This window comes from Eschrichtius robustus, chromosome 2, assembly GCF_028021215.1.
Source record: "Eschrichtius robustus isolate mEscRob2 chromosome 2, mEscRob2.pri, whole genome shotgun sequence".
Taxonomy (NCBI): domain Eukaryota; kingdom Metazoa; phylum Chordata; class Mammalia; order Artiodactyla; family Eschrichtiidae; genus Eschrichtius; species Eschrichtius robustus.
The window spans coordinates 32,240,930-32,266,066 of record NC_090825.1 but is presented as its reverse complement, the minus strand read 5'-3'; the positions used below and the strand labels follow the sequence as shown (position 1 = coordinate 32,266,066).

Here is a 25,137-nt window from a genome sequence, read left to right as displayed (position 1 = left end):
ATATTCTTTTCTGCCTAGCATCCTATCAGGATGGCCAAGAAGAGCACTGGGCAGTATGAGCGTGCAGTTAAAAATCTTTTGGAAACATCCTACACAGCAGGAAACCTGCACGTAAAAGGCACATTAAGAGTTGAGCTCGTTATGAAATTACAGAGTGGCGATTCCACATACTTTCACAGCAACTTTTGTCATACTTCTCTTTTTGTCTCCAGAAGAAGGCAGGTGTTTTGCTCAATGAGGTCAAAAGAAGTCCCTCACTAGTTCCGACCATCACACACCCATACTCCAGTCCATGTGAGACAGTCTCATTTCAGAACCATTTCAACTCAATCCAACCCAGCTCACTGCTTATATCAGGAACATCAATCAACTAGGGTCTTCTCCAAGCCCCATCGAATAGATGTCTAACCCAGTTGCTGTTGACACATGACCATCCCCCCCACCAACCGGGTCCCTTCTTTGAAGTTTTCTTGGATTCTCTGTAAAGAAGGCTCAACAGCCAACGTAGAATCTGCCTGGGTGAATCTCCACTCTGCTCTATCTTCCCACCCTACATCCCTTCTTCCTCCCCTCAACTCAGAGATCTGGCTATCAACAATTCCCCTCCTTCCCGGAAGTTAGTTATCAACCTTGCTCACAGCCAGAATCATCTCAGCACACACATGCACACAAATGTATGAGCAAGCAAACATATACTCATGACTTTGGGGAATTATTAAAGTCCTCCCCTTCACAAAAACAACTGGGAGAACTGTTTCTGTGTGGGGGAAGAGTTCTGCCTGCTATGCTTGCCTTTAGTCTATTAGTTGTTGATTTTTCTGTTTTGCCTAGTCTCTCCGTAGCTGCTTCTTTCATCTTGAAGAGTAACATGTACATTTTCAGTTATTTCACCATTGAGATACTGAAAAAACTTTCAAAAGGAAGATGTTAAGCTTTTATCTCCTTAGGGTTTTGGAAAAAATGAGGTAGAGAGTAAGATAGAGAGAGATTTGGTTTCCTGGGTTGGTAGAAAGAACATAAGACTTGAATAAGGAAAAAGGATTCTCTTATCAGGATCTCATGATTTTAAGATTTGCGTTCCTTCGTGAATCACTAAACTTCTCTGGACCTCAGATTTCTTATCTTCGATCAGAACTGAGGATACTTTAAAGAGTTATTCTGTGCTTTGTCATCCATAAGGTTAATGATTCTCTCATTCTGTGTTTCAAAGTCCTATGCAGAAGCAGGAAGATGGCTTCATAAAGAATCAACAATCAATTTTTTATGCCAAATGATGTGAAAGGCACAGAAACAGTAAACTCACAAGAACTTCCAGTCCTACAATTTTATGGTTGTCTTTAGGAACAGAGATTCTAATTCCTTGGCCATTTGCACCATAAAAGGTATGGGGTAGGTAGTCAAAATGGATTCTACCCTCTTGATGAATCCACTTTGCCTGGTTCTTTCTCTCTTTCTGGATAGAAAACTGGTGGTCAGTATTCTATAAACTGTACATTAAAGATTGCTCCTGATCACTTTGTCTTCCTTTCTCCAATCTTTTCAGTCTGCCATATCCTAAAGTTATCTTCTGGTCTTCCCCTTTGCCTTTATCACTCTCCACCCCTACTTGTCACTTCCCCATCCATCCAATTATAAAAGGGGTAGTGTGGTGTTTTTTTTTTTAATTGAAGTATAGTTGATTTACAATGTCATGTTAGTTTCAGGTGTACAACATAGTGATTCATTTATATATATATATATATTCTTTTTCAGATTCTTTTCCCTTATAGGTTATTATAAAATATTGAGTATAGTTCCCTGTGCTACAGAGTAGGTCCTTCTTGGTTGTCTATTTTATATTTAATAGTGTGTATATGTTAATCCCAATCTCCTAATTCAGTGTGGTGTCATCTTAATGAGGTTTTTCCCATTTCATAATCACCAGGTTCTCTTATTTCAGCTATGGGTGGATCATGTAAGGTTTGGTTCTTGTAGACAGGACAAGAAATAACCAGAAGGAACTCTTAGAAAATGAAGTACAAACTGAAAGCATCAGCTAGTAGCCAATATGATATTATTGAGGGTCAAAACTAAACAAGTTGTGCTTTAAGAAAGAGAGGTTGTGATAATAATACATTTCAGGCAACAAGTTACACACCTTAGTAGCACAGTGACTACTTAAAATTACCAGTCTCTACACAGCCCTGGTCTACCACCATTTAGTCTGCACCAGGATTCTCAAACTTGACTGTGCATCAGAACAACCCCAGAACTTGCTAAGATGCAGATTTCTGGGTCCCAGCCCCAAAATCTCTAATTCATTAGATCTGGGATGGGGCCTGAGAATTTGTATTTCTAACTAGTTCTCAGATGATGCTGATACTACTTACTGGTGCTGGGTCTACACATCAAGAAATACTGTCCTGTGCTAAATAGAAGAAAATGGACAAATACTACCTTTAAGTTATTTTTTTAAATTCTTTTAAGCAATCTACTTAAAGCATCTCTTCATACCTTAATCTAAACCTCTTACCACATCAGTAGTGCCAATATTAGCTGGCTTGAGTTTCACTATTTCTTTAAAAGAGAAGAAAGCAAAATTAGCGTTTCTCAAAATGTGGTCCATAGTCTACATGCATCAGAACTCCCTGAGATTCTAGGCAAGAATGCAGATCACTGAGCCCCATCCAAGAGCATCTCTGAATCAGAATCTCTAAGGATGGGTTCCCAGAACCTGTTTATTAAATATGCACCCGAGTTATTCTTAAATTTTGAAACTACTGCTGTAGATCTAAGTTCAATAATCAGCCTTATACTCAAGTTCTGAATAATTAAATTCTGACAATTTAATAAGAGCCTAAAAGGTGATTCCTTTTTGAAACTAGGGGTCATATTTCAGTTGAAATGTCTACAATATTAAATATTTTAAGTTTTAAAATAGCTATGCTATATAATTTATTAATATTTGATCTATGATGAAATAATGGTACCCTAAAAGTTTTTCTGTGATTGCTGTACATACTTGATTTTTCCTCATCACGTACTAAATTTTTGGTCACTGAGTAATTAACTTGTACTTCTTCTGTTTAATGTCATTCTAGTTAGAGCTCTCTAACTTACTGGGGTTTCTTTAAATATAATTCTTAGCTTCTAAAGTAGCAGTAGGCCCTTCAACAAGGTGTTATCAACAATCTAAGTTAAGTGTGCTCCTTTGATGCAGTCCTGCAAAAGACTGCATTGGAAGTTTGGTCAAAATGAACACTATGACACAATTTGTAGCTGTCAAAGTTTACCAAGACAAGTAATACAGCTTTAGCAAAGCATATCAGAAGAAATCAGACTGGGGCAGTTTAGGTGGTCATAGCTCTCTATATCTCCTGGTTCCTCAAGATAACTTTGGCTTGGTTCCATTATAGGTTGGACATGTACTGTTTTGTTTGTGAATTCCTGGCACATGTGGAAAGAGAAAAATGGGGTCTTACCAAGCCCCTTATCCTCCCCCCTCCACAGTTTCATCATGCTAAAACTCCAGTATGGACAAGAGCATCAATTATGTGCAAGGTCAAGGGGATTTGACTCCAAGTCTGATTGACTCCAAAGTACATGGTTTTGACTGGAACTATACATTGGCTGGCTATCTTGGACTCTTTTCTCCTTCCTGGCTCACCTTTCTGGATGAACTTTGACCAGTCCAATTCTGATCTATTCAGAATCCTTAGTGTTGATCCTATACTGCTTACTGGCCTTGCTCTCTTATTACCAAAGATTTCCTTTCTTTCAGTCAAGTCAGTGATTTAAAATTTAATTGTATTTAGACCCAGTGAATTTTTCTACTGAATGACTTCTTATTCCAACTCCAAGTCTGATATTAAATGTTATTCTTTCTACTAATTATATGACTTATGCCTATATTTGACTGTCATTCTTTCTGTTCAGTGCCCTGTAACATTCAATTTCACTACTGCGTGCAAAAAATGATAACCCTTCGTGTGAATATTAATGATAAACATGAATTACATAATAAATTCTTTATTGTGTTTAACCTTTGCTTTGTTCCAAGAGTGACAAGATCCAAGAGGGTTTGACATTTTTTTTCTATTTTTTTTCTAGCAGAAGATTATTTATTCATATACCCATTCAACAAATATTTAGTGAGTGACTACCATGTGTTTATGCCTGGGAATATAGCAATAAGAATGATTATATGGTTTTTGCTTTCATACAGCTTACATCCTAGTTGGAGGAGCAGATAATACACAAGTAAATGGATAAACAAATTCAGAGAATGCTTAGTGTTGTGAATGAAATAAAAACAATGATGTGACTGAAAGGTAGCAGACAAAGTGAAGCTACTTTAGATGAGATTGTCAGTGAAGACCTCTCTGAGAAGATAATATTTAATCAGAGTCATGAATGATGAGAGAGTCCAACTATACAATGATATGGGAGAGGAATGTCTGGCCAGAAAGCAGTTAGTGCAAATTCCTTAGGCAAGAATCAGCCTATTTCTTGGTTAAAGAAATAGTAAGACCTCAGTCAGCTGGAATACCATAAATGAAGGGGGACTGGTTCAAGATGAGGCTGGAACAGTAGGCACTGACCAAATCCAATGGGTCCTAGAAGATCATGGTTCAGAATTTGTAAAAGGAAGCCATTGAAATTGGAGCAATTATGAAGAAGAGTATTATAATCTGGTTTATATTTTGGGGCTTCTCTTTGACTGCTGTGTGGAGTATAAAATGTAGGCACATAAGAATGAAGCTGAAAGACAGGTTAGAAGGTTTTCAGGTGGGAAATGATGTGGCTTGGACCAGGGTAGAAGGGAGACAAGTAGATGAATTTAGAATATGTTTCAGAGGTAGCATTGATAGAAATTGTTCATGTACTGGATGTAGGGAGTAAGAAAACACAAAACAGGAATCAATATGAGTGGTTGTTAAATATTATACATTGATTTCACCAATTTACTATTATATTTGGACTTCATACAAGATTAGATGCACAATGTAAATGTGACTATATTATTTTAATTTAATTTGCATACTATAGTGAAGAAATTTATGAATTAGATTTAGAAACAGTAAAACTTGGTATTGTTTGATCAGTTAGAATCAGTAAGCAGAGCACACAGATGAGATAAATGAGGTGGAGAAATCTTTATTTGCGATTTGTAAACCTGACTGAGCTGTGGAGAGACAAGGTAGTATATTTCAATGTGAGGTCTTCAGACATTCTCAGAGTTCCTTAGATCATCAATACAAACTTTTAAATTATCATGTTAGTGAAAATCTAAAAAAAAATTAATGTAAGCATACATTTACATTAATTTTCATTAAAATACACCTTTATTTACCCCAGACTAATGAAAAGTACAAGTGAAAGCCAAAAAAATGTCACAATGAAAATAAAAACAAAGGTTTCACAGTAACTGAAAAAAGAATGTAGTGGTAAAATTGGGTTATAACACAGGACATAATACTATAGCAATACTAAACTCTAAAAGAAATATTCCTCATTAGAGCACTTTAATTAAAAATAGACTGTGAATATGGGTTAAAAATTAAAAATGGGTTTACTCAATGGTTAAACACATGTTACTAATTGCAAAGGTTTATTAGCACCATATGAAAAAATATACAAATACAACTAACTAGATTAAATTGTCCTTCACTGAAGAATCCATAATGAGGGAAGGGAATGAAAGTTCATGGATTACCTACTGTGAGCTAGGCACTTGTGACAGGCACTTTTGTTAATTAATGTAATTATCCTAACACTGGGAAGTAGGATTTTATCATTTTACAGATGAAATTGAGGCTCAGAAAAGTTAAGTGATGGTGTTGACACAACTGAAAAAAAATGATTAAAAATGTCCAGTGGTAGAGAGGGTATGAGGAGGCAAGTCTTCAGAGAGTCTCTACTGGTAAAGTTCCGCTGGAGGACAATTTGACAGAAACCATGTGAATATAAAATGTGCAAATCCTTCATCTCAATAATTCTACTTTTACATACCTAGTCTAGAAAACTACTGCCACAGATATAGAGAGAAGCATGTAGGTAGCTGCTCACGGCTGCATTGTTAGTAGAAAGTGGGTAAAGACTAAACAAACCATGAAATATCCTGATCACAAAGCACTCTGCCACAGTTACAAAGAATGAGCTAGGCCCATGCTATGCAATATGATGCTCAGCATACAGCAGTATTTAGGCTTTTAATCAGATATTTCTATGCATACATCCATAGGTGAGTAAATGCATAGGAAAAGTTCTGCAAAGATAAACAATGGTTGGAATGGGGAGTGAGATGTCATGTGAAATTTTATTTTTTCTGTTCTAAAACTTTTTCAAGAAATAATTAATGTTATTTGTGTAAATTAAAATACTTTTTTTTTTTTTTTTTAAGAAAAGAAGGAAGAGGGCAAGACCTGCCTGAGGTCCCACCTCTGGTAGGAGCTTCTCTGTGGCTTTTATATTTTCTCTCTTGGGTCTTCTCTTCTTCTATGTCTTTCTCTCCTCTAGGTCTTGATTCATCACCCGATGCTTTTGTGCTGTCTCTTGATTCAGGGACCCTTCTCTCTTCTCCCTTGGTGATCTTCCAAAACTAGCAATGACAAGAATAGTCATTGCCATAGAAATGACAAACATTAATTGAACTGAACCTTTTGTTTACATCCATCTGTCTACATAGTTGTGCTTCTTTCAGCTACACTGGGTCGTGGTCACTTTGCCTCTCCAGCGCTTCTTCCTTTGGAGTCTCTGTTCAGGCGCTGCAGGGAAGCTCTGTCTTCTTTGTTGGCAGTTCTGGTCCTCTTTCCTCAATTCATGATTCTACCTGGTCTGGTGGTCTAATTTACCCCTTTCAAACCCTTATAGTTTTAGCAGGAAAAAAAACTGGGTTCCTGGAGGAGCCTATGATCAGGCAATTTCCCTCAATAGACCTTTTCTTTATGGCACTTCCTCTCACTTAACTTAAAAAAAGGTGTCTATCACAAAGCAATTTAATCCAAAAGTGTGCTTTGTTTGGTGTGCAGAATTTGGGGGATGTTGTTTGTTTTATGTATTTGTTTTGTTTTGTTTACTTAGTTGCCAACATTCAAAAATTGAAAGATTTCACAGAAAAATCTAGACAAATTTACAGTCAGCTGGAGCCCTGCAGTAGCCACTCCATTGAGCCAGGGCATGAATCTCCTGCTCACCAGTCGATTCCCAGAGCTACGTACAAATGCATGCTCCTGTCTGCCTTCCACTGACAGCTGTGTTTGAAGCATCTGCTTTAGTTGTCCCTCTATTTGCTCACATTCTGAAGCTGTACTATTGTCTCTGCATCAACAGTGTTTACCCCTTCTCTGCTTATAGATGCTATGTTTCTGGATTATATTGATTTTTATTTTAAAAGTATTGATTTACTCAAAACACTCACTATTCCTTCAACATATAAAACAGTTCATATGAGGATTTTCTAAACCTTGAGTTCTAGTACTTCCTTTACTCCTATATGAGTTTTAGTATACTTTTAAAACAATTTTAGCATTTGAAGAAAAGAAATTCAGTTATTGTCTTCTGCTCAAATATGCTCTATCTCAGAACAAGAAAGGCACCGTGTAAGCTATCAGCATCTGACAAAAAACTTTTCCTATATACTGACTTTTTTCCTTTTAATATAATACTTAACATTCTTTTAAAAGGAAAGGTTCAGAAGTCAGCAATCTTCAGTCAAATTACTGCCTGATTTGATTTCATGTTATTTTATGAATTGAAAATAAATAAAAACATTTATAAAAACAACTTACATTTCATGATTATGTCTAATTATGAAAATAACGATATAAACAAATGGATAGCTAACAAAGTTATTGGGCAAGTGAAGTTTTAAGAATTAAAAAAGTATTCAGAGACATTGAATGTTACAGTTAGATCTGAGATAGGGAAGCTTAAGGTAGTGATCAAAGGCTTTCTTTACTTATTTTCCTCTAATTGATCATATTTGTTTTGATCTCTACCTCTTCACCTTCTTTTTAATTTCTGCCTTGATTATCTACGAAAACATGAACGTTTCAGTATTACTTTTCTTTCCATGTTGATAGACTATTCTAAGCTGGCCACCATTTTCTTGGCAGCTTGCTTTCAAAGCAAAGGTTTTTTTTTTTTTTTTTACTTATATAGTTACAGTACTTTGTTTTCAACTAAATTGGTTTTCAAAATTTCCCATCCTCTATGGGTTTACATCCACTATGGGTTTATAAATTCTTTGAAGATAAGAATAGATGGCTTTGAATCAGGCAAGAAAAAAATTCTGTAAAACAGGATTTTCTAAGCCTGTGACCCAGGGGTTTCAAATCCTTACCTTTGAAAGCTACTGAGGATTTTCTGAAAAATTTTATGATTTGACATAAATGGCAATACTACTTATATGCCTATATTGTAAATGATATTCTATACTAGATCAAATGTCAATCGTAATAGAGTATGATTATCCCAGTCTCAGTACACAGAGAGACATAAACGTACCCTCGGAGGTTTAATGAGAGCCTGTCCCATGTAGAACACAACGGTTCTAGGTTCTAAGATAATTCTTAAGTAGAACACCAACTATGTGCTGGGTAGGTACACATATCATTTCTAATTCTCATAACCATCCTGCATTTTAGGAAACAGTAGTCCCATTTTAACAGGCAGGGAATATAAAACCCAAAGAAGCAAATTACATTACCCAGTGTCCTACAGCTAGTACTAGTTGGGATTGGTAGTCAAACCCAGATCTGAATGACTCCAGCACAAGTATTGTTTCTACCAAACCATTCTACTTCCCATGTTGAAAACTTGCTTCTGGTGTTGTTTAGGAATCAAGAAAGTGAAAGTAATGTTTGTTTGTTTGGTACCTAACAGGCTGGATAAGGAGTTGTTAAACTTCCTGATTCTTAACCCATTCTAAGATATCTTAACAGAACCAAGATTATGCATAGTTGGTTTGGGGAAAAGGTTTTGGTTTTTACAGTTAAGGTGGGCAGACTGCCATACATCAATGATGCAGCCAGATCAAGTAATAGTTAAGAACAGGAATGTTTATTAAGAGCTGCAATGTTCAGGTGCTTCTGCAAGGTGGGTGTATATGACCATTTCACAGATGAGAAAATGAAGACTGAGAGAAGTCAAGCAACTTACTTAAGGCCCCAAATTGAGTAATAAACAATTAAATAAAGGTTAACATAAGAGTGGTGAAGTCTGATTTCTAACCCAAGCCTCTCTACCTCAGAACTTTTCATTCTTCCCTCTGCCATGAAGCCACCCAAGCACAATAAAGGTATAGAAGTGGCAAATATAGACTTGTGTTCCAAGAAGTGTGGCTGTGAAGGGAAGGAGAAAAAGCAGCTAGTAACTAGAGTGGGGGACAAAGAAGAAAGGATATTGTTGTGTTTCTTTAGAATAGAGGAGATCAAACCATGTTTAAGACGGGAAGTGCATCGTAAAGGATGAAACACACAGTCCAGAGCACATAGTAATTTCATAATAAATGTTTCTTACCTGATGCAAGTGAAGGAGTTGGTGATTAATGAAGCAGAGTCTATAAGGAAGCGGGCACTGATAAGAACCAAGAATGGCAGCTAGTATTGGTAAGACTGATGTTTTTCCAGAGAATCAGTGGTAAAGGAAATGAGGGAAGAAAGATGTAAGGAGACTTTAAGTTAGAATGAAGGGTAAGTGGGGATGGTCAGGTAGTGTGTTCTCCATGCTGTTAGTAAAATAAGAGGTAAGAAAATCTGTGGTGAATGAGGAAGGCATGAGTAGGGTCCGGTAATGTGGGGAACTTTGAAATCACTATTATGGTAAGCGTGATAAGATCTCAGTGAGACTCGGTCCTGAAAAAGCCCATGTTTAGTTAGGTGTAAATGACTGCGCATGGGCAGGCAACTGCTAGGGGTTCCATCAAGTGTGCACTTAGATTGTTCTTAGTGCAGAATTCACCAGTCCAGACTCTGGAAATGCCATACAATTGCTAGAGCTTTTCATCCTGTTTGGATGGGCAATAGCCATACGCTTATCCAGGCCTGGAGAAACTAAAAGTCTATATTCCATGTTGCCAGTTCAATGGCTAAATCTTGGGGCAGGCACATAATAATTCCCAAATAAATAAATGACCTTATATAAATGATTTTAAAATATTTCAAGTCAGGATAAACTTAGTAATGATTTTACTTGTGGCACCCCCTCATTGTTGTGTGATCATCTTTTATGTTTATATAATGCTTCAGACTTTTCAAGATGCTTTCATACATATCAGCTCACCTAATCCTTAAACCTATGTGAAGTAGTTGGGGTCATATAACTCCCTATTGACAGCTGGAAAAACTAAATCACGTGGAAGTTAAATGATTTGCCAACGAAAAAGAGCTCTTTGGTGACAGAGCTGGTGGTAAAATCAAAGTTTTCTAACTTCTGGCTCAGTTCTAAGACAACCCAACAAAACCATAATTAGAAATTAGGTCTAGAGTCAGGGCTTTATGGCAATTGGGTGATAGTGTCTTTGGTTTTGTAGAGGAATCCATGGATTAAAAAGGAAATCCAGAACCACAACTCAAGATGCTCCTTAGATGCCTTGGGACATGAAGGTTACAAGCACCTTCTTAATCAAAAGTCATAAATGTCAGAATCTGTGGGGTAGATTTCCCGAGTCCTCATAGATATTTGTGTTACAAGATTACTGTGACAATATCAGGAACCAGTATTTAGTTGTCAAAAAAATCTAAAGTGCAAAGTTTGTGAAATAATACAATTTCTATTTTCTATAACATGAGTACATTACCACCATCACCATTTCTTCATTAATCACCCCCTCTCCTTCTCCGCATCTCTTCTTTCCTTCCCTCTCAACTCTGTTTTTCCGTTTATAGTTTTTTTTCTTTTCTCACATTTATTTAATTTATTTATTTATTTTATTTTTTGGCTGCGTTGGGTCTTCATTGCTGCACACGGGCTTTCTCTAGTTGCAGCAAGCAGGGGCTACTCTTCGTTGCGGTGCAAGGGCTTCTCATTGCGGTGGCTTCTCTTGTTGAGCACAGGCTCTAGGTGCACAGGCTTCAGAAGTTGTGGCACCCGGCCTTCAGTAGCTGCAGCACGTGGGCTCAGTAGTTGTGGCTCATGGGCTCTAGAGCACAAGCTCAGTGGTTGTGGTGCACAGGCCCAGCCGCTCCGCGGCAAGTGGGATCCTCCCGGACCAGGGCCTGAACCTGTGTCCCCTGCATTGCCAGGTGATTCCCAACCACTGCGCCACTAGGGAAGCCCCCCATTTATAGCTTTAAATCCTGACATAATGTCACCACTTTGGGTAGTTTGAGTTTCAGTGAACCTGGAGCCACCCTTCAGGGCAAGGCCAGATAACCCCTAGGCACCGCTGACTCATGGAAGCCTCTCCCAGTAGTTTGCTCCTGGTAAAATGGCCCTTGTGTTCCACTCATCCAGGCTGGCCTGAGCCAGGGCACATGACTTGCGCAAGACCTCTTCTGAGCTTCCAAAATTAAAGAGAATGAAGTTTGAATCAGAGGTTGTTAACTTCCCAGATTCTTGAGTGTTGTTTTCATGCTCTAGAAGGTTTTGCAAGTTCTCTCCCCTTCATTCCCAACTCTCCCCATTTTTTCTGTAACCAGTATGAACTGTTCCCTACTATAAGTACAGTCAGTTCTATTAGTCACATTTTTTTAATTATGGCTAAGAATTTTATTATCAAAATTACATCTTTTGTGGAAGTTCAAGTGTTACAGCAAGGTGTAAGTCAAGCTCCCATTCGGCTTTTTAGCAAAATGCTCAGTATCTCCTTCTTGAAGCCTTGGGCTCCAGTTAAAAGGCCCAGGAACACAGTTCCTGAATCTGACTTGGGATGAGAATGGGCAGTAGGATGCATATTCACCTGATTAGCTCACTGCCACTGAGCTGTCCTAAACTGTCCAAGAGACTAGCTCTGCCTACTGCTATGAGGCATATCCTTACACAATCCTGTCATTCTTTGGGGAAGAAATTCCAAATGGTCTTTTCAATTCTTGTAAAGCCACAGACTACCTAGGCGATATCCCCTGAGACTTGGGGGATAAGACATATATATATACATGTATACACACACACACATATAGATAGATGGATAGATAGATAGATGGATGGATAGATGGATGGATGCATGGATAGATAGATAGATAGATAAATAGATAGATCAGAATTTTGTGTGTTAGGTCTCAAATTTTACATTTCTAATTCTTGATGCCAACCAAACTCTAAACTTGTTGTTCTTTCCCTTTATTTTATTTATTTCATATCTTTTAAATCCTTTCATGATTTTATTTCAAACTCCTCAATTCCAATTCATGAGACTTTTTTTTTCCTGTCAGCCCACATCAGTCATCCATCTTTGGGTGCCCATTTTCCACTAACTCCTGAATATCTACTTTCCTGCTATCTGGTTTCCAAGATCAAATTCTGAAACATATATCCAAAACACCAATATATTTGAATTCCTTTACAGATTACTTTATAGTCTCCAGAGCTAGTACTGCCCTAATGAAACTGAAAACAGTTGTCAAAACTGCACTAAGAGGAAAAGTACCAATTAGAAAAGCCGGACTTACAAAAATGTGTTAATATGTCCATTTGAACTTATCACTAATTTCCATTTCATCACTTTGAGGGCATGAGCAGAACATAGCAGAAAGGGCACAGACATCATAAGAAATCAACTAAGGTTCAAATTCTGGCTGAGTTTGAATTCCACCTCTATTGCTTACTGACTCTCTGAACTTGGGTAGTTTTCTTAATTATCAAATGGAAACTAGATAATAATATATACCCAAAGGAATGTTATGAAAGTTAAATAAAATTTCATATGCAAAATGCCTAAAACGGTTCCTAGCAAAAAAGTGATTTATTAATGTTATCATTAATCTCAGAAATTTCCTATAGATTTATTGTTTTTGTTTCTTCTTTACTTGCTTTATTATAATTCAATATCCACCCTTTTCTTTCCACCACATGAGACTAGATTTTTGCTTTTGAGAATTCCAATATTACTAATTATATTTTGGTATATTTTATAAAGTCCACATTAAGATTTTAGAGCCATATTATAGTAAGGTAAGTCTACCTGTTTTTTTCCTCCTGAAATACTAAGATGCTTTTCCTTAGAATTATTTTGTATACATGCAAATATATTCTCTGCAGTATTTGAAAGTGACCATAAATTTTGCAAAGCAAAACATTCCACTGCTAAATACTAGTGTAACATAGGAAGACTTTAACATGTGTTCTCCCAAGCTTAATGAGGAATAAGACACTTACACAGTTTAGTGTCTCATTAAGCCTGTCAAATTATCTCTAACAATTTTCCAAAAGTAAAAAAAAAAATCCAACCAATCCCTCTCCATCTCCCAGCCTTGCTTTCCTCTGGTTTTGCTGTACCTTCAGGCAAGCCCCCTGGTGGTGGTGGTGGTTGGTCAAAGGGTAGAAACTTTCAGTTATAAGATGTGTAAAGTCTGAGGATCTAAAATAAAACATGGTGACTATAGTAGATAATACTGTATTGCATAACTGAAATTTGCTAAATAATAGAACTTAAATGTTCTCAACACCACCCCCCAAAAAGGTCAATATGTGAGGTGATGGATGTTAATTAACTGGATGGGGGGAAACCTTTCACAATATATATGTATATCAAATCATCACATATACACTTTAAATATCTTACAATTTTATTTGTCAATTATATGTACAAACTGGGGGTGGGGGGAGGTAGGGAAAGAAATGGAATATTTAAAAAACCATGTCGAGTATATGAGGGGAGGAACCAAGATGGCAAGGTAGAAGGACGTGCTCTCACTCCCTCTTGCAAGAACACCAGAATCACAACTAGCTGCTGGACAATCATTGACAGGAAGACACTGGAACTCACCAAAAAAGATACCTCACAGCCAAAGACAAAGGAGGAGCCACAATGAGACGGTAGGAGGGGCGCAATCACAGTCAAATCAAATCCCATAACTGCTGGTGGGTGACTCACAGACTGGAGAACACTTATACCACAGAAGTCCACCCACTGGAGTGAAGGTTCTGAGTCCCTCGTCAGGCTTCCCAACCTGGGGTTCCGGCAATGGGAGGAGGAATTCCTAGAGAATCACACTTTGAAGCCTAGTGGGAACTGATCGCAGGACTTCGACAGGATTGGGGAAACAGAGACTCCACTCTTGGAGGGCACACACAAAGTAGTGTGCGCATTGGGACCCAGGGGAAAGAGCAGTGACCCCAGGGGAGACTGAACCAGACCTACCTGCTAGTGTTGGACGGTCTCCTGCAGAGGTGCGGGGTGGCTGTGGCTCACCGTGGGGACAAGGACACTAGCAGCAGAAGTTCTGGGAAGTACTCCTTGGCATGAGCCCGCCCAGAGTGTGTCATTAGCCCCACCAAAGAGCCCAGGTAGGCTCCAGTGTTGGGTTACCTCAGGCCAAACAACCAACAGGGAGGGAACCCAGCCTCACACATCAATAGTCAAGTGGATTAAAGTTTTACTGAGCTCTGCCCACCAGAGCAACAGTCAGCTCAACCCACCACCAGTCCCTCCCATCAGGAAACTTACACAAGCCTCTTAGATAGCCTCATCCACCAGAGGGCAGACAGCAGAAGCAAGAAGAACTACAATCCTGCAGCCTGTGGAACAAAAACCACATTCACAGAAAGATAGACAAGATGAAAAGGCAGAGGGTTATGTACCAGATGAAGGAACAATATAAAACCCCAGAAAAACAACTAAATGAAGCGGAGATAGGCAACCTTCCAGAAAAACAATTCAGAATAATGATAGTGAAGATGATCCAGGACCTCGGAAAAAGAATGGAGGCAAAGATCGAGAAGATACAAGAAATGTTTAACAAAGACCTAGAAGAATTAAAGAACAAACAGAGATGAACAATACAATAAAATTAAAATTAAAACTGCACTAGAAGGAATCAGTAGCAGAATAACTGAGGCAGAAGAACAGGTAAGTGACCTGGAAGACAGAATGGTGGAATTCACTGCTGTGGAACAGAATAAAGAAAAAAGAATGAGAAGAAATGAAGACAGCCTAAGAGACCTCCGGGACAACATTAAACACAACAACATTCGCATTATAGGGGTCCCAGAAGGTGAAGAGAGAGAGAAAGGACCAGAGAAAATATTTGAAGAGATTATAGACGAAAACTTCCCTAACATGGGAAAGGAAATAGCCACCCAAGTCCAGGAAGCGCAGTGAGTCCCATACAGAATGAACCCAAAGAGAAACACGCCAAGACACGTAGTAATCAAACTGGCAAAAATTAAAGACAAAGAAAAATTATTGAAAGCAGCAAGGGAAAAACGACAAATAACATACAAGGGAACTCCCATAAGGTTAACAGCTGATTTCTCAGCAGAAACTCTACAAGCCAGAAGGGAGTGGCATGATATACTTAAAGTGATGAAAGGGAAGAACTTACAACCAAGATTACTCTACCCAGCAAGGACCTCATTCAGATTCGATGGAGAAATCAAAAGCTTTACAGACAAGCAAAAGCTAAGAGAATTCAGCACTGCCAAACCAGCTCTACAACAAATGCTAAAGGAACTTCTCTAAGTGGGAAACACAAGAGAAGGAAAGGATCTACAAAAACAAACCCAAAACAATTAAGAAAATGGTCATAGGAATATACATATCGATAATTACCTTAAACGTGAATGGATTAAATGCTCCATCCAAAAGACACAGGTTTGCTGAATGGATACAAAAACAATACCCATATATATGCTGTCTACAAGAGACCCACTTCAGACCTAGGGACACATACAGACTGAAAGTGAGGGGATGGAAAAAGATATTCCACGCAAATGGAAATCAAAAGAAAGCTGGAGTAGCTATACTCGTGTCAGATAAAATAGACTTTAAAATAAAAAATGTTACAAGAGACAAGGAAGGACACTACATAATGATCAAGGGATCAACACAAGAAGAAGATATAACAATTATAAATATATATGCACCCAACATAGGAGCACCTGAATATATAAGGCAACTGCTAACAGCTATAAAAGAGGAAATCAAGAGTAACACAATAATAGTGGGGGACTTCAACACCTCACTTACACCAATGGACAGATCATCCAAATGAAAATAAATAAGGAAACAGAAGCTTTAAATGACACAATAGACCAGATAGATTTAATTGATATTTATAGGACATTCCATCCAAAAACAGCAGATTATACTTTCTTCTCAAGTGCGCACAGAACATTCTCCAGGATAGATCACATCTTGGGTCACAAATCAAGCCTCAGAAAATTTAAGAAAATTGAAATCATATCAAGCATCTTTTCTGACCACAATATTATGAGATTAGAAATGAATTACAGGAGAAAGAAACGTAAAAAAACACAAACACATGGAGGCTAAACAATACTTTACTAAATAACCAAGAGATCACTGAAGAAATCAAAGAGGAAATCAAAAAATACCTAGAGACAAATGACAATGAAAACACGACTATCCAAAACCTATGGGATGCAGCAAAAGCAGTTCTAAGAGGGAAGTTTATAGCTATACAAGCCTACCTCAAGAAACAAGAAAAACCTCAAGTAAAAAATCTAACCTTACACCTAAAGGAACTAGAGAAAGAAGAACAAACAAACCCCAAAGTTAGCAGAAGGAAAGAAATCATAAAGATCAGAGCAGAAATAAATGAAATAGAAACAAAGAAAACAATAGCAAAGATCAAAAAAACTAAAAGGTGGTTCTTTGAGAAGATAAACAAAATTGATAAACCATTAGCCAGACTCATCAAGAAAAAGAGGGAGAGGACTCAGATCAATAAAATTAGAAATGAAAAAGGAGAAGTTATAACAGACACCACAGAAATACAAAGCATCGTAAGAGACTACTACAAGCAACTCTATGCCAATAAAATGGACAACCTGGAAGAAATGGACAAATTCTTAGAAAGGTATAACCTTCCAAGACTGAACCAGGAAGAAACAGAAAATATGAACAGACCAATCACAAGTAATGAAATTGAAACTGTGATTAAAAATCTTCCAACAGGGCAGAAGACCTAAATAGACATTTCTCCAAAGAGGACATACAGATGGCCAAGAAGCACATGAAGAGCTGCTCAACATCACTAATTATTAGAGAAATGCAAATCAAAACTACAGTGAGGTATCACCTCACACCAGTTAGAATGGGCATCATCAGAAAATCTACAAACAACAAATGCTGGAGAGGGTGTGGAGAAAACGGAACCCTCTTGCACTGTTGGTGGGAACATAAATTGATACAGCCACTATGGAGAACAATATGGAGGTTCCTCAAAAAACTAAAAGTAGAGCTACCATATGACCCAGCAATCCCACTCCTGGGCATATACCTGGAGAAAACCATAAATCAAAAAATACATGCACCCCAATGTTCATTGCAGCACTATTTACAATAGCCAGGACATGGAAGCAACCTAAATGTCCATCAACAGAGGAGTGGATAAAGAAGATGTGATTCATATATATAATGGAATATTACTCAGCCATAAAAAGGAATGAAATAGTGCCATTTGCAGAGACGTGAATAGACCTAGAGACTCTTATACAGAGTGAAATAAGTCAGAAAGAGAAAAACAAGTATCGTATATTAATGCATGTATGTGGAACCTAGAAAAATGTTACAGATGAACGGGTTTGCAGGGCAGATTTGAGACACAGATGTAGAGAACAAACGTATGGACACCAAGGGGGGAAAACCGTGGTGGGGTTGGGATGGTGGTGTGCTGAATTGAGCGATTGGGACTGACATGTATACACTGATGTGTATAAAATTGATGACTAATAAGAACCTGCAGTATAAGAAAACAAACAAACAAACAAAAAACAACTAATACTAAACTTTCTTTGGGTTATTTGTATGGAAATATGTTAATATAAATGTTTCAGACATTACATGAAATTTCTAAAAATCTTATATATTCTGGTATAATGTTATAAGTTATATTTCTAGTTATTACTTTAAAATGTATATCTCAGAAATAACTAAATTTCCTTGCCATTTGCATTATTATGAACTTTCATCAAATCTTTAACCGTGGTCATTTTTAAGTCTTTTGTCATTTACAGACAGTTCTGGGTGTACTCTGATGGTTTTGCAAAAATGTTCCTATAAAAGGGTTTCATCTTCAAGGAATTCATGGAAAAGGCTCTGACAGGTACAGGTTTCTGGTAACTGACTATACTGCTGAACTGAATGAATAAGCATTTTCAGAACTCTAATGGAAAACTGATGAATTCATAAAAGTGCTAACAAAAGATCAAGATGAAAAAAAAATTAATTACATGGGACTGAGTGAACTGATGAGGATGATTATAATTTTTGTGACTTTCTGTTTGAATAAAAAAAAAATCCCACAAGTATTCAGAGGCAAAAAATATACAAATCAATTTTCACTGCAAAGTAAAAGAGCGGTTACAGTGGAGGATTACTGGACTGAATGTCAATACTATGACATAGTATGAGTGTGTTTCGTGTTTGGTAATTGCAATCATTGTTGCTTTTGTTGTGGTCCTCCATTTACAATGCTTGGTGTCAGCTTATTTATCTCTTGTAAAAATAAAATACAGTGTGTGTGTGTGAAAAAAAAAAGAACTTAAAAAGAAAAAAAAGAAAGAAAAAATAATTGACTTTATGAGGGCAAGAGGGTTGAGGAGGATTCAGAGAATCATGATCCTATAGAGGTTTTGTAAGCATTTAAGAATAAAAATATGTAGATGTTTTAATTGTGTAAATATAAAAGCTGGTATGCAGAAAAAAAAAAGCCATATCCCATGATTCTGAGAGTATTAAACTCTTTAAAGCATTAATTGGAATAATTAGAATGCATTTCTTACATATTTATGTTTAAAATCCTCATTTCTACATACTTGGAATAGCCAGTTCTTATAGTTTGAAGATTTGTCTTAATTCACAGTATTTTTTGCTTTGCTTCTTAGGTACCAGCAAAGTCCCAACGTCTTACTCAACAACTTCCCTACCACCACCTCCACCATCCCATCCGGCCAGCCAGCCACCATTGCCAGCATCTCACCCAACACAGTCGCCAGTCCCAAGTCTACCTCCCAGAAACATTAAATCTCCCTTAGATCTCAAGTAAGCAAAAGGTTATCTTGCCATTTCTTTGTCAATCTCTTGCCATGGATTTTCAAACTATGCTTGGCTGAATGCTGAGGGTTCCATGGTAAACTAATGGAGCCACAAAGGTGAGCAGTTGGCAGGGGGAAGACATGGCTGAGCAAGCTGCTCTTACACCACCATATGCTTGAGCAACTCTTATTTCTCTGTTTTTTCAGTGGTTTTCCCCTTAAGAGTTCATTTGAAGAAATTTTCCTGTGCCTTTTTAGAAGTTCTGAAGCATTCTTCAGGTCAGCACCACCACCACCACCATTAGCATCACCACAACCACCATTAACATCATCACCACCATTATCATCACCAACACCACAGCCATCACTGTCATCATCACCACCATCACCATTATCATCATCACCACCACCATCATTATCACCACCACCAGCACCATCTTTGCCATCATCACCACTATCACAACCACCATCACCACCATCACCACCATTATCATCACCACCACCACCACCATATTTTACTCACTGCCTATGACGTGCTAGCACGTTACATGTATAATCCTTATAACTTTATTGAGTGGATAGTGTTATCATCCTGTCGCAGATGAGTAAATGGAACTTTACAGAGGCTAAGTAACTTCTCCAAATGTGAGTCAATGTCAGTCTGAGTCCAAAGAAAATGTGAGCTTTTAACCACTCTGCTAAATAATCTCCTTTAAGTAAAAAATGGAGGTTTCCTCTGAATATTCAGATTTTTGACTGTGTATTAAAAAACTAGGAAACTTATTCAAGCCCACTCTCACTTTTCTTAGATGGTAGTTTTAGAAATGTCAAAACTGTATGGGTTGTATGCACGGGCTCTTTATCTGTGATTTACCAGAATAGCTGGTTGAGGAAAAAGCAAGCAGAAGATTGGGATAGATGAAATGTTTTAAAAAGAAATAGCCAGACGATGGCAAGCATAGATTCCTTTGGCAAGTCAGAGTAGATCTTCCGTTTCCTCTTCTAGAAAATTGTTTTGCATGATTCTCCTTTACCGCAAGTAAGTAATATGCCAAAATATTTAGCTACGTTTGTTTTTCCTTCACTTCAATCCCCTACCAGATTGATGTTCATTACATTTAAAGTACTTAATATCCTTAATCCTTCTGATAGAATCTATTAATATCAAAATCCGATTGACGGCTTTCCTTTAATGCTGATGATTACAATTTAGAGCAGAGGTTGAAAACGTGTTTGTCATGGGTAGCCAGCACTACATTTCACTTTATTAGGCTTTGGGTGTGGGGGGGTGTGGTTAAAGGCATAACTGCAACTAACTAGAAGGTGTTAGAGCAGCTTAGTGGCTACAATCTTCCGTATAAGCTGCATTGTGCATTTATGTTCACTACATGCTCTTCCAGGCATTTGAGTTTATGAATCCTAATTTATGATAACCAGCTACCAAATAAGAGTGTAAGCCATCTGCCTACTAACATATGTGTCAAATAAATATGAGTTTAATTAAAATAACTCATATGTGTTCTTATATACACTTGATTTCTGTGTAAATTACTTTCCTTTCACATGTATTAAATCCTGTGTCTTTTTCCTAATTTTGTTCCTACTCTGATGAATTTAACCCATTAGATTTTGATCTTAGTACTTTTGAATTTCATTATATGACTCTATCCCAGCTCCTGGCTTCAATTAGGCTTCTGGATCCTGTTTAATTCTAGTGAGAAATTTCAGTAAATGGCTTGAGCATGAATTCCTGATAATTTCTAAGGCTTAAAGACTGGTAACCCTTTGATTGAAGAAATCATGGAGAGGAGGAGGGCTTGGCATTTTTCCTGCTGTTTGGGAGTCCCCAAGACCACCCATACGTTTGATGATCCACTAAAAGGACACACGGGACTCAGCACATAGTAGTACTCGTGGCTAAGATTTATCCCAGTCACACTCTCCTTCTAAACCTGGCAGTGGACAGAGTAGGACTGCTCCTTTCTCCAGGTACAAAAATGCAATACAAGTGTAATGTTGCTTCCCAGGAAAGCCTTTTAGAGGCAGCTTTTACTGAAAGCTGGCACCTAGGCACCTTCTGCCTAGCAACTACCAAAATACCAGACTTCTAGAAGGAAAGCAGGTGTTCACCGTAAGTCATGTTGTTTATACAATCTAGGCACAGCAAAGCATTCTTATCATTAGGCAACTTTTCCTATCAGTGCAGGAAATGCTTTCAGAGCTGAGTTCCCAGATACAAACCAACAGCCCATCTTGAGGGAAGATTCTTTTAAAAATAGCAGCTTCAGGCCTGCTATGTTAACTCTTTTCTGTAAATCTACACCCTAGAATCCACTGTGATAAGGTGGAGAATAAAAAGTTATAAAAAGAAGAAAGGATTTCAAAAAGAGACCAGTAGCCTGGACTACACCATCATACCAATGCTCGTCAATTTCCCAACTTTGTAGGAAATTCGTGCAAAGTTGAAAAGAGCCCGCCAACCAGCCAGGTTCAAATTTTTACTTATAATAGTGTTTTCATCAGAAATCAGCAAAATCCACCAATTGTAATAAACTTAACCTCATCCCTATTTCCATCTTATTAAGGACTCCTAATTAGAAAGTTTGATTCATCTAAGAGTTACTCTTACTCTCAGAAAAGAGATGGAGAGAAACAAGAATCTTAGATGTTACATTGCCTAGGTAAGCTAGAACTGGCACATCTGAAAGTTAAATGTCAAATGAAGAGAACAGAGAAAATGAAAGCCAAGGGACATCTGTAAGGTGATTTTTTTTTTTTAAGTAAAAATGTGGTATATGGTGTAAGACTTTCAAGCTCCCATCAGAGAGCTCAAGTAAAATCCAAAATGAAGAAATATCTGGGTTGGAAACTTTCCTCCGAGCAGGGGAAGCTAGAAAAGACACAAAAAGGAAATGAAAGTAACATCGGTCTTGATATTCAGTCTCACAAATTTATATTTCATGTGAGAGGGAAATTTATGGAATGATTTTTAAGTAAAATTGTGAGTGATGTGTGTTCTATGCTTTTTCTTCTCACCACCACCCTCCCAATAATAATTTTTTGAGCCACTACTTTGTGCGTTTACATTAGAAATTCACAAAATATCAGTGAACAAAATAAAGACTCCTGCCCACATAAAACAGGGGGCAAGAGACACAAGGGGGAAAAAAATAATAAACAAGTAAAGGATATAGCATGTTAGGAAATATCAAGTGCTATAGGAGAAAGTAGAGCAGATTAGGTGGTGTAGCGTGAGGGTTGGGGACAGTGTGTTGCAACTTTAAAGGGACAGGTGAGGGTCGCTCCCCTTATAGGAAGTTATACTGGAGCAAAGACTCAAGGAACTGAAGGAGTTAGTCACACAGATATCTGGAGGAAGACCATTCCAGGCAGAGAAGACAGACAGAACAGAGCCCTAGAATGTCCAGGGACTCAGAAGGAGGTAGCTGGGGCTGGAGTAAATGAACAAGGGAAGGAGTAGGAGAGAAAGACTCAGTTCATGCAGGGTCCTGCGGGTCATGATAGAGATTGCAGCTCTTATTGTAAGTGAAATGGGAAACCCTGAAGAGCTAGAGCAGAGCAGTGACGTTCTCACACTTATGTTTTGTAAATATCACCTTAACAGCTGTCTGAAAAGGGACAGTTGGCAAAAATTGAAGAAGGGGAACCAGTTAGGCAGATAGTACAGAAATGCAGGCAAGGTGCGGAGGTGGCTCTAACCAGGAGGGTACAGTGCAAGTGGTACGAGGTCCAGATTCTGGATGTATTTTGAAGGTAGAGACTACAGGATTTGGGGTGTGAAAGAAAAAGAGGATCCAATGTGGCTCCAAGGTTTGAGCCTGAGTAACTCCAAGGCTGATGTGTCCATCAACCGAAATGGGATTGGCTGAAGGTGAGCAAGTTTGGGCGTGGGGAAGATCAGGAGAGCCCAGCTATGTTAAGCTTGTGGCATCGCTTAAACATGCAAGCGCAGATGTTGAGGAGGCAATTAGGTATAAGAAGTGAAGAGTTTGGGAGAGAATTCTCGGTTAAAAATATTTATTTGAGAGTCATGGGTGTATATTCCACGCTTAAAGTCCTGACACTGTTAAGATCACTAAGGAAGTGAATTCCTAGAACCAAGGATTAGAACAATGAAGAACTAGTGCTCAGGTGAGGGACTGGCTTCCCAAAGGCATAAATGACTGATAAGGTTCACAGTTCTCCCCAGGGTATAGAGTCTGTATTGCTTAAGGCAAGAAAACGAATCGGGATCAAAGAAAGAATTTCAGGAGATCTCGCAGCCTTTATCACCTGCCTACTTCCCAGAAGTCACTTGTAATTATATCTTTCACGTCAGTATGCCTTAAGAATGTGAAGAATTGGAGGCAGGTGAGAATTACGAATAATAAACATCTTCAAAAAGAAAGTAGTTGAGGCCAAAGTTATACTGTATTTTAAATTGTATTGTTTCCCCACCTAGTGGTCAGAAATCAGCTAGTTCCATTTTCTATTTTACTCAGACATCTGAAGAGGAACTGAAATGGGTCAAAGGAGCTCGTTGATCAGTTTTAGTGTTCAAATCAATATCTTTAGGGTAACGCATTTCTTGGTACCATTTTAAAAAATTAATTATAATTTTAACAGTATAACTCATTCATATGAACACAGAACCAATGGCTGAATATTGTGGTATACAAAGCAAATTACATGGTTACTAATAGTAATGAAACAGGAAAAGTGAAGTAATAAGAAATAATAAATAATGGAAATGACTAAGGTTGGAAAAGGAAAGGTTAAGCAGTTCTTACCCTGAGGTCATTCTTAGTCAGTGTAAGATTTTTCTTTTCCTGGCTCTAAAATTAGAGGAAAAGTAAGAATTTACCATTATAACCTTTTTGTTAGTTAGAAATGCTTAACACTTGACAAAATTCAAAACCCATTTATGATAAAAACCCTCCAGAAAGTAGGCATAGAGGGAACTTACCTCAACATAATAAAGGCCATATATGACAAAACCACAGCCAACATCATTCTCAATGGTGAAAAACTGAAACCATTTCCACTAAGATCAGGAACAAGACAAGGTTGCCCACTCTCACCACTATTATTCAACATAGTTTTGGAAGTTTTAGCCACAGCAATCAGAGAAGAAAAAGAAATAAAAGGAATACAAATTGGAAAAGAAGAAGTAAAGCTGTCACTGTTTGCAGATGACATGATAATATACATAGAGAATCCTAAAAATGCTACCAGAAAACTACTAGAGCTAATCAATGAATTTGGTAAAGTAGCAGGATACAAAATTAATGCACAGGAATCTCTTGCATTCCTATACACTAATGATGAAAAATCTGAAAGAGAAATTAACAAAACACTCCCATTTACCATTGCAACAAAAAGAATAAAATACCTAGGAATAAACCTAGCTAAGGAGACAAAAGACCTGTATGCAGAAAATTATAAGACACTGATGAAAGAAATTAAAGATGATACAAATAGATGGAGAGATATACCATGTTCTTGGATTGGAAGAATCAACATTGTGAAAATGACTATACTACCCAAAGCAATCTACAGATTCAATGCAATCCCTATCAAACTACCACTGGCATTTTTCACAGAACTAGAACAAAAAAATCTCACAATTTGTATGGAAACACAAAAGACCCCGAATAGCCAAAGCAATCTTGAGAAAGGAAAATGGAGCAGGAGGAATCAGGCTCCCTGACTTCAGACTATACTACAAAGCTTCAGTAATGAAGACAGTATGGTACTGGCACAAAAACAGAAATATAGATCAATGGAACAGGATAGAAAGCCCAGAGATAAACCCACGCACAATGGTCACCTTATCTTTGATAAAGGAGGCAAGATTATACAATGGACAAAAGAAAACCTCTGCAATAAGTGGTGCTGGGAAAACTGGACAGCTACATGTAAAAGAATGAAATTAGAACACTCCCTAACACCATACACAAAAATCAACTCAAAATGGATTAAAGACCTAAATGTAAG

At 37.7% G+C, this 25,137-nt stretch overlaps 1 protein-coding gene across 1 annotated transcript in view; it reads left to right on the top strand.

Annotated features, from left to right (window-relative positions):
- FYB1 (FYN binding protein 1) overlaps positions 1-25,137 on the top strand; it is a 115,675-nt gene that overhangs the window by 45,232 nt on the left and 45,306 nt on the right. The window contains exon 3 of the mRNA XM_068535269.1: positions 18,991-19,147. Within this exon, the coding sequence (XP_068391370.1) occupies positions 18,991-19,147 (157 nt within the window). The remainder of the gene's footprint in view (positions 1-18,990; positions 19,148-25,137) is intronic.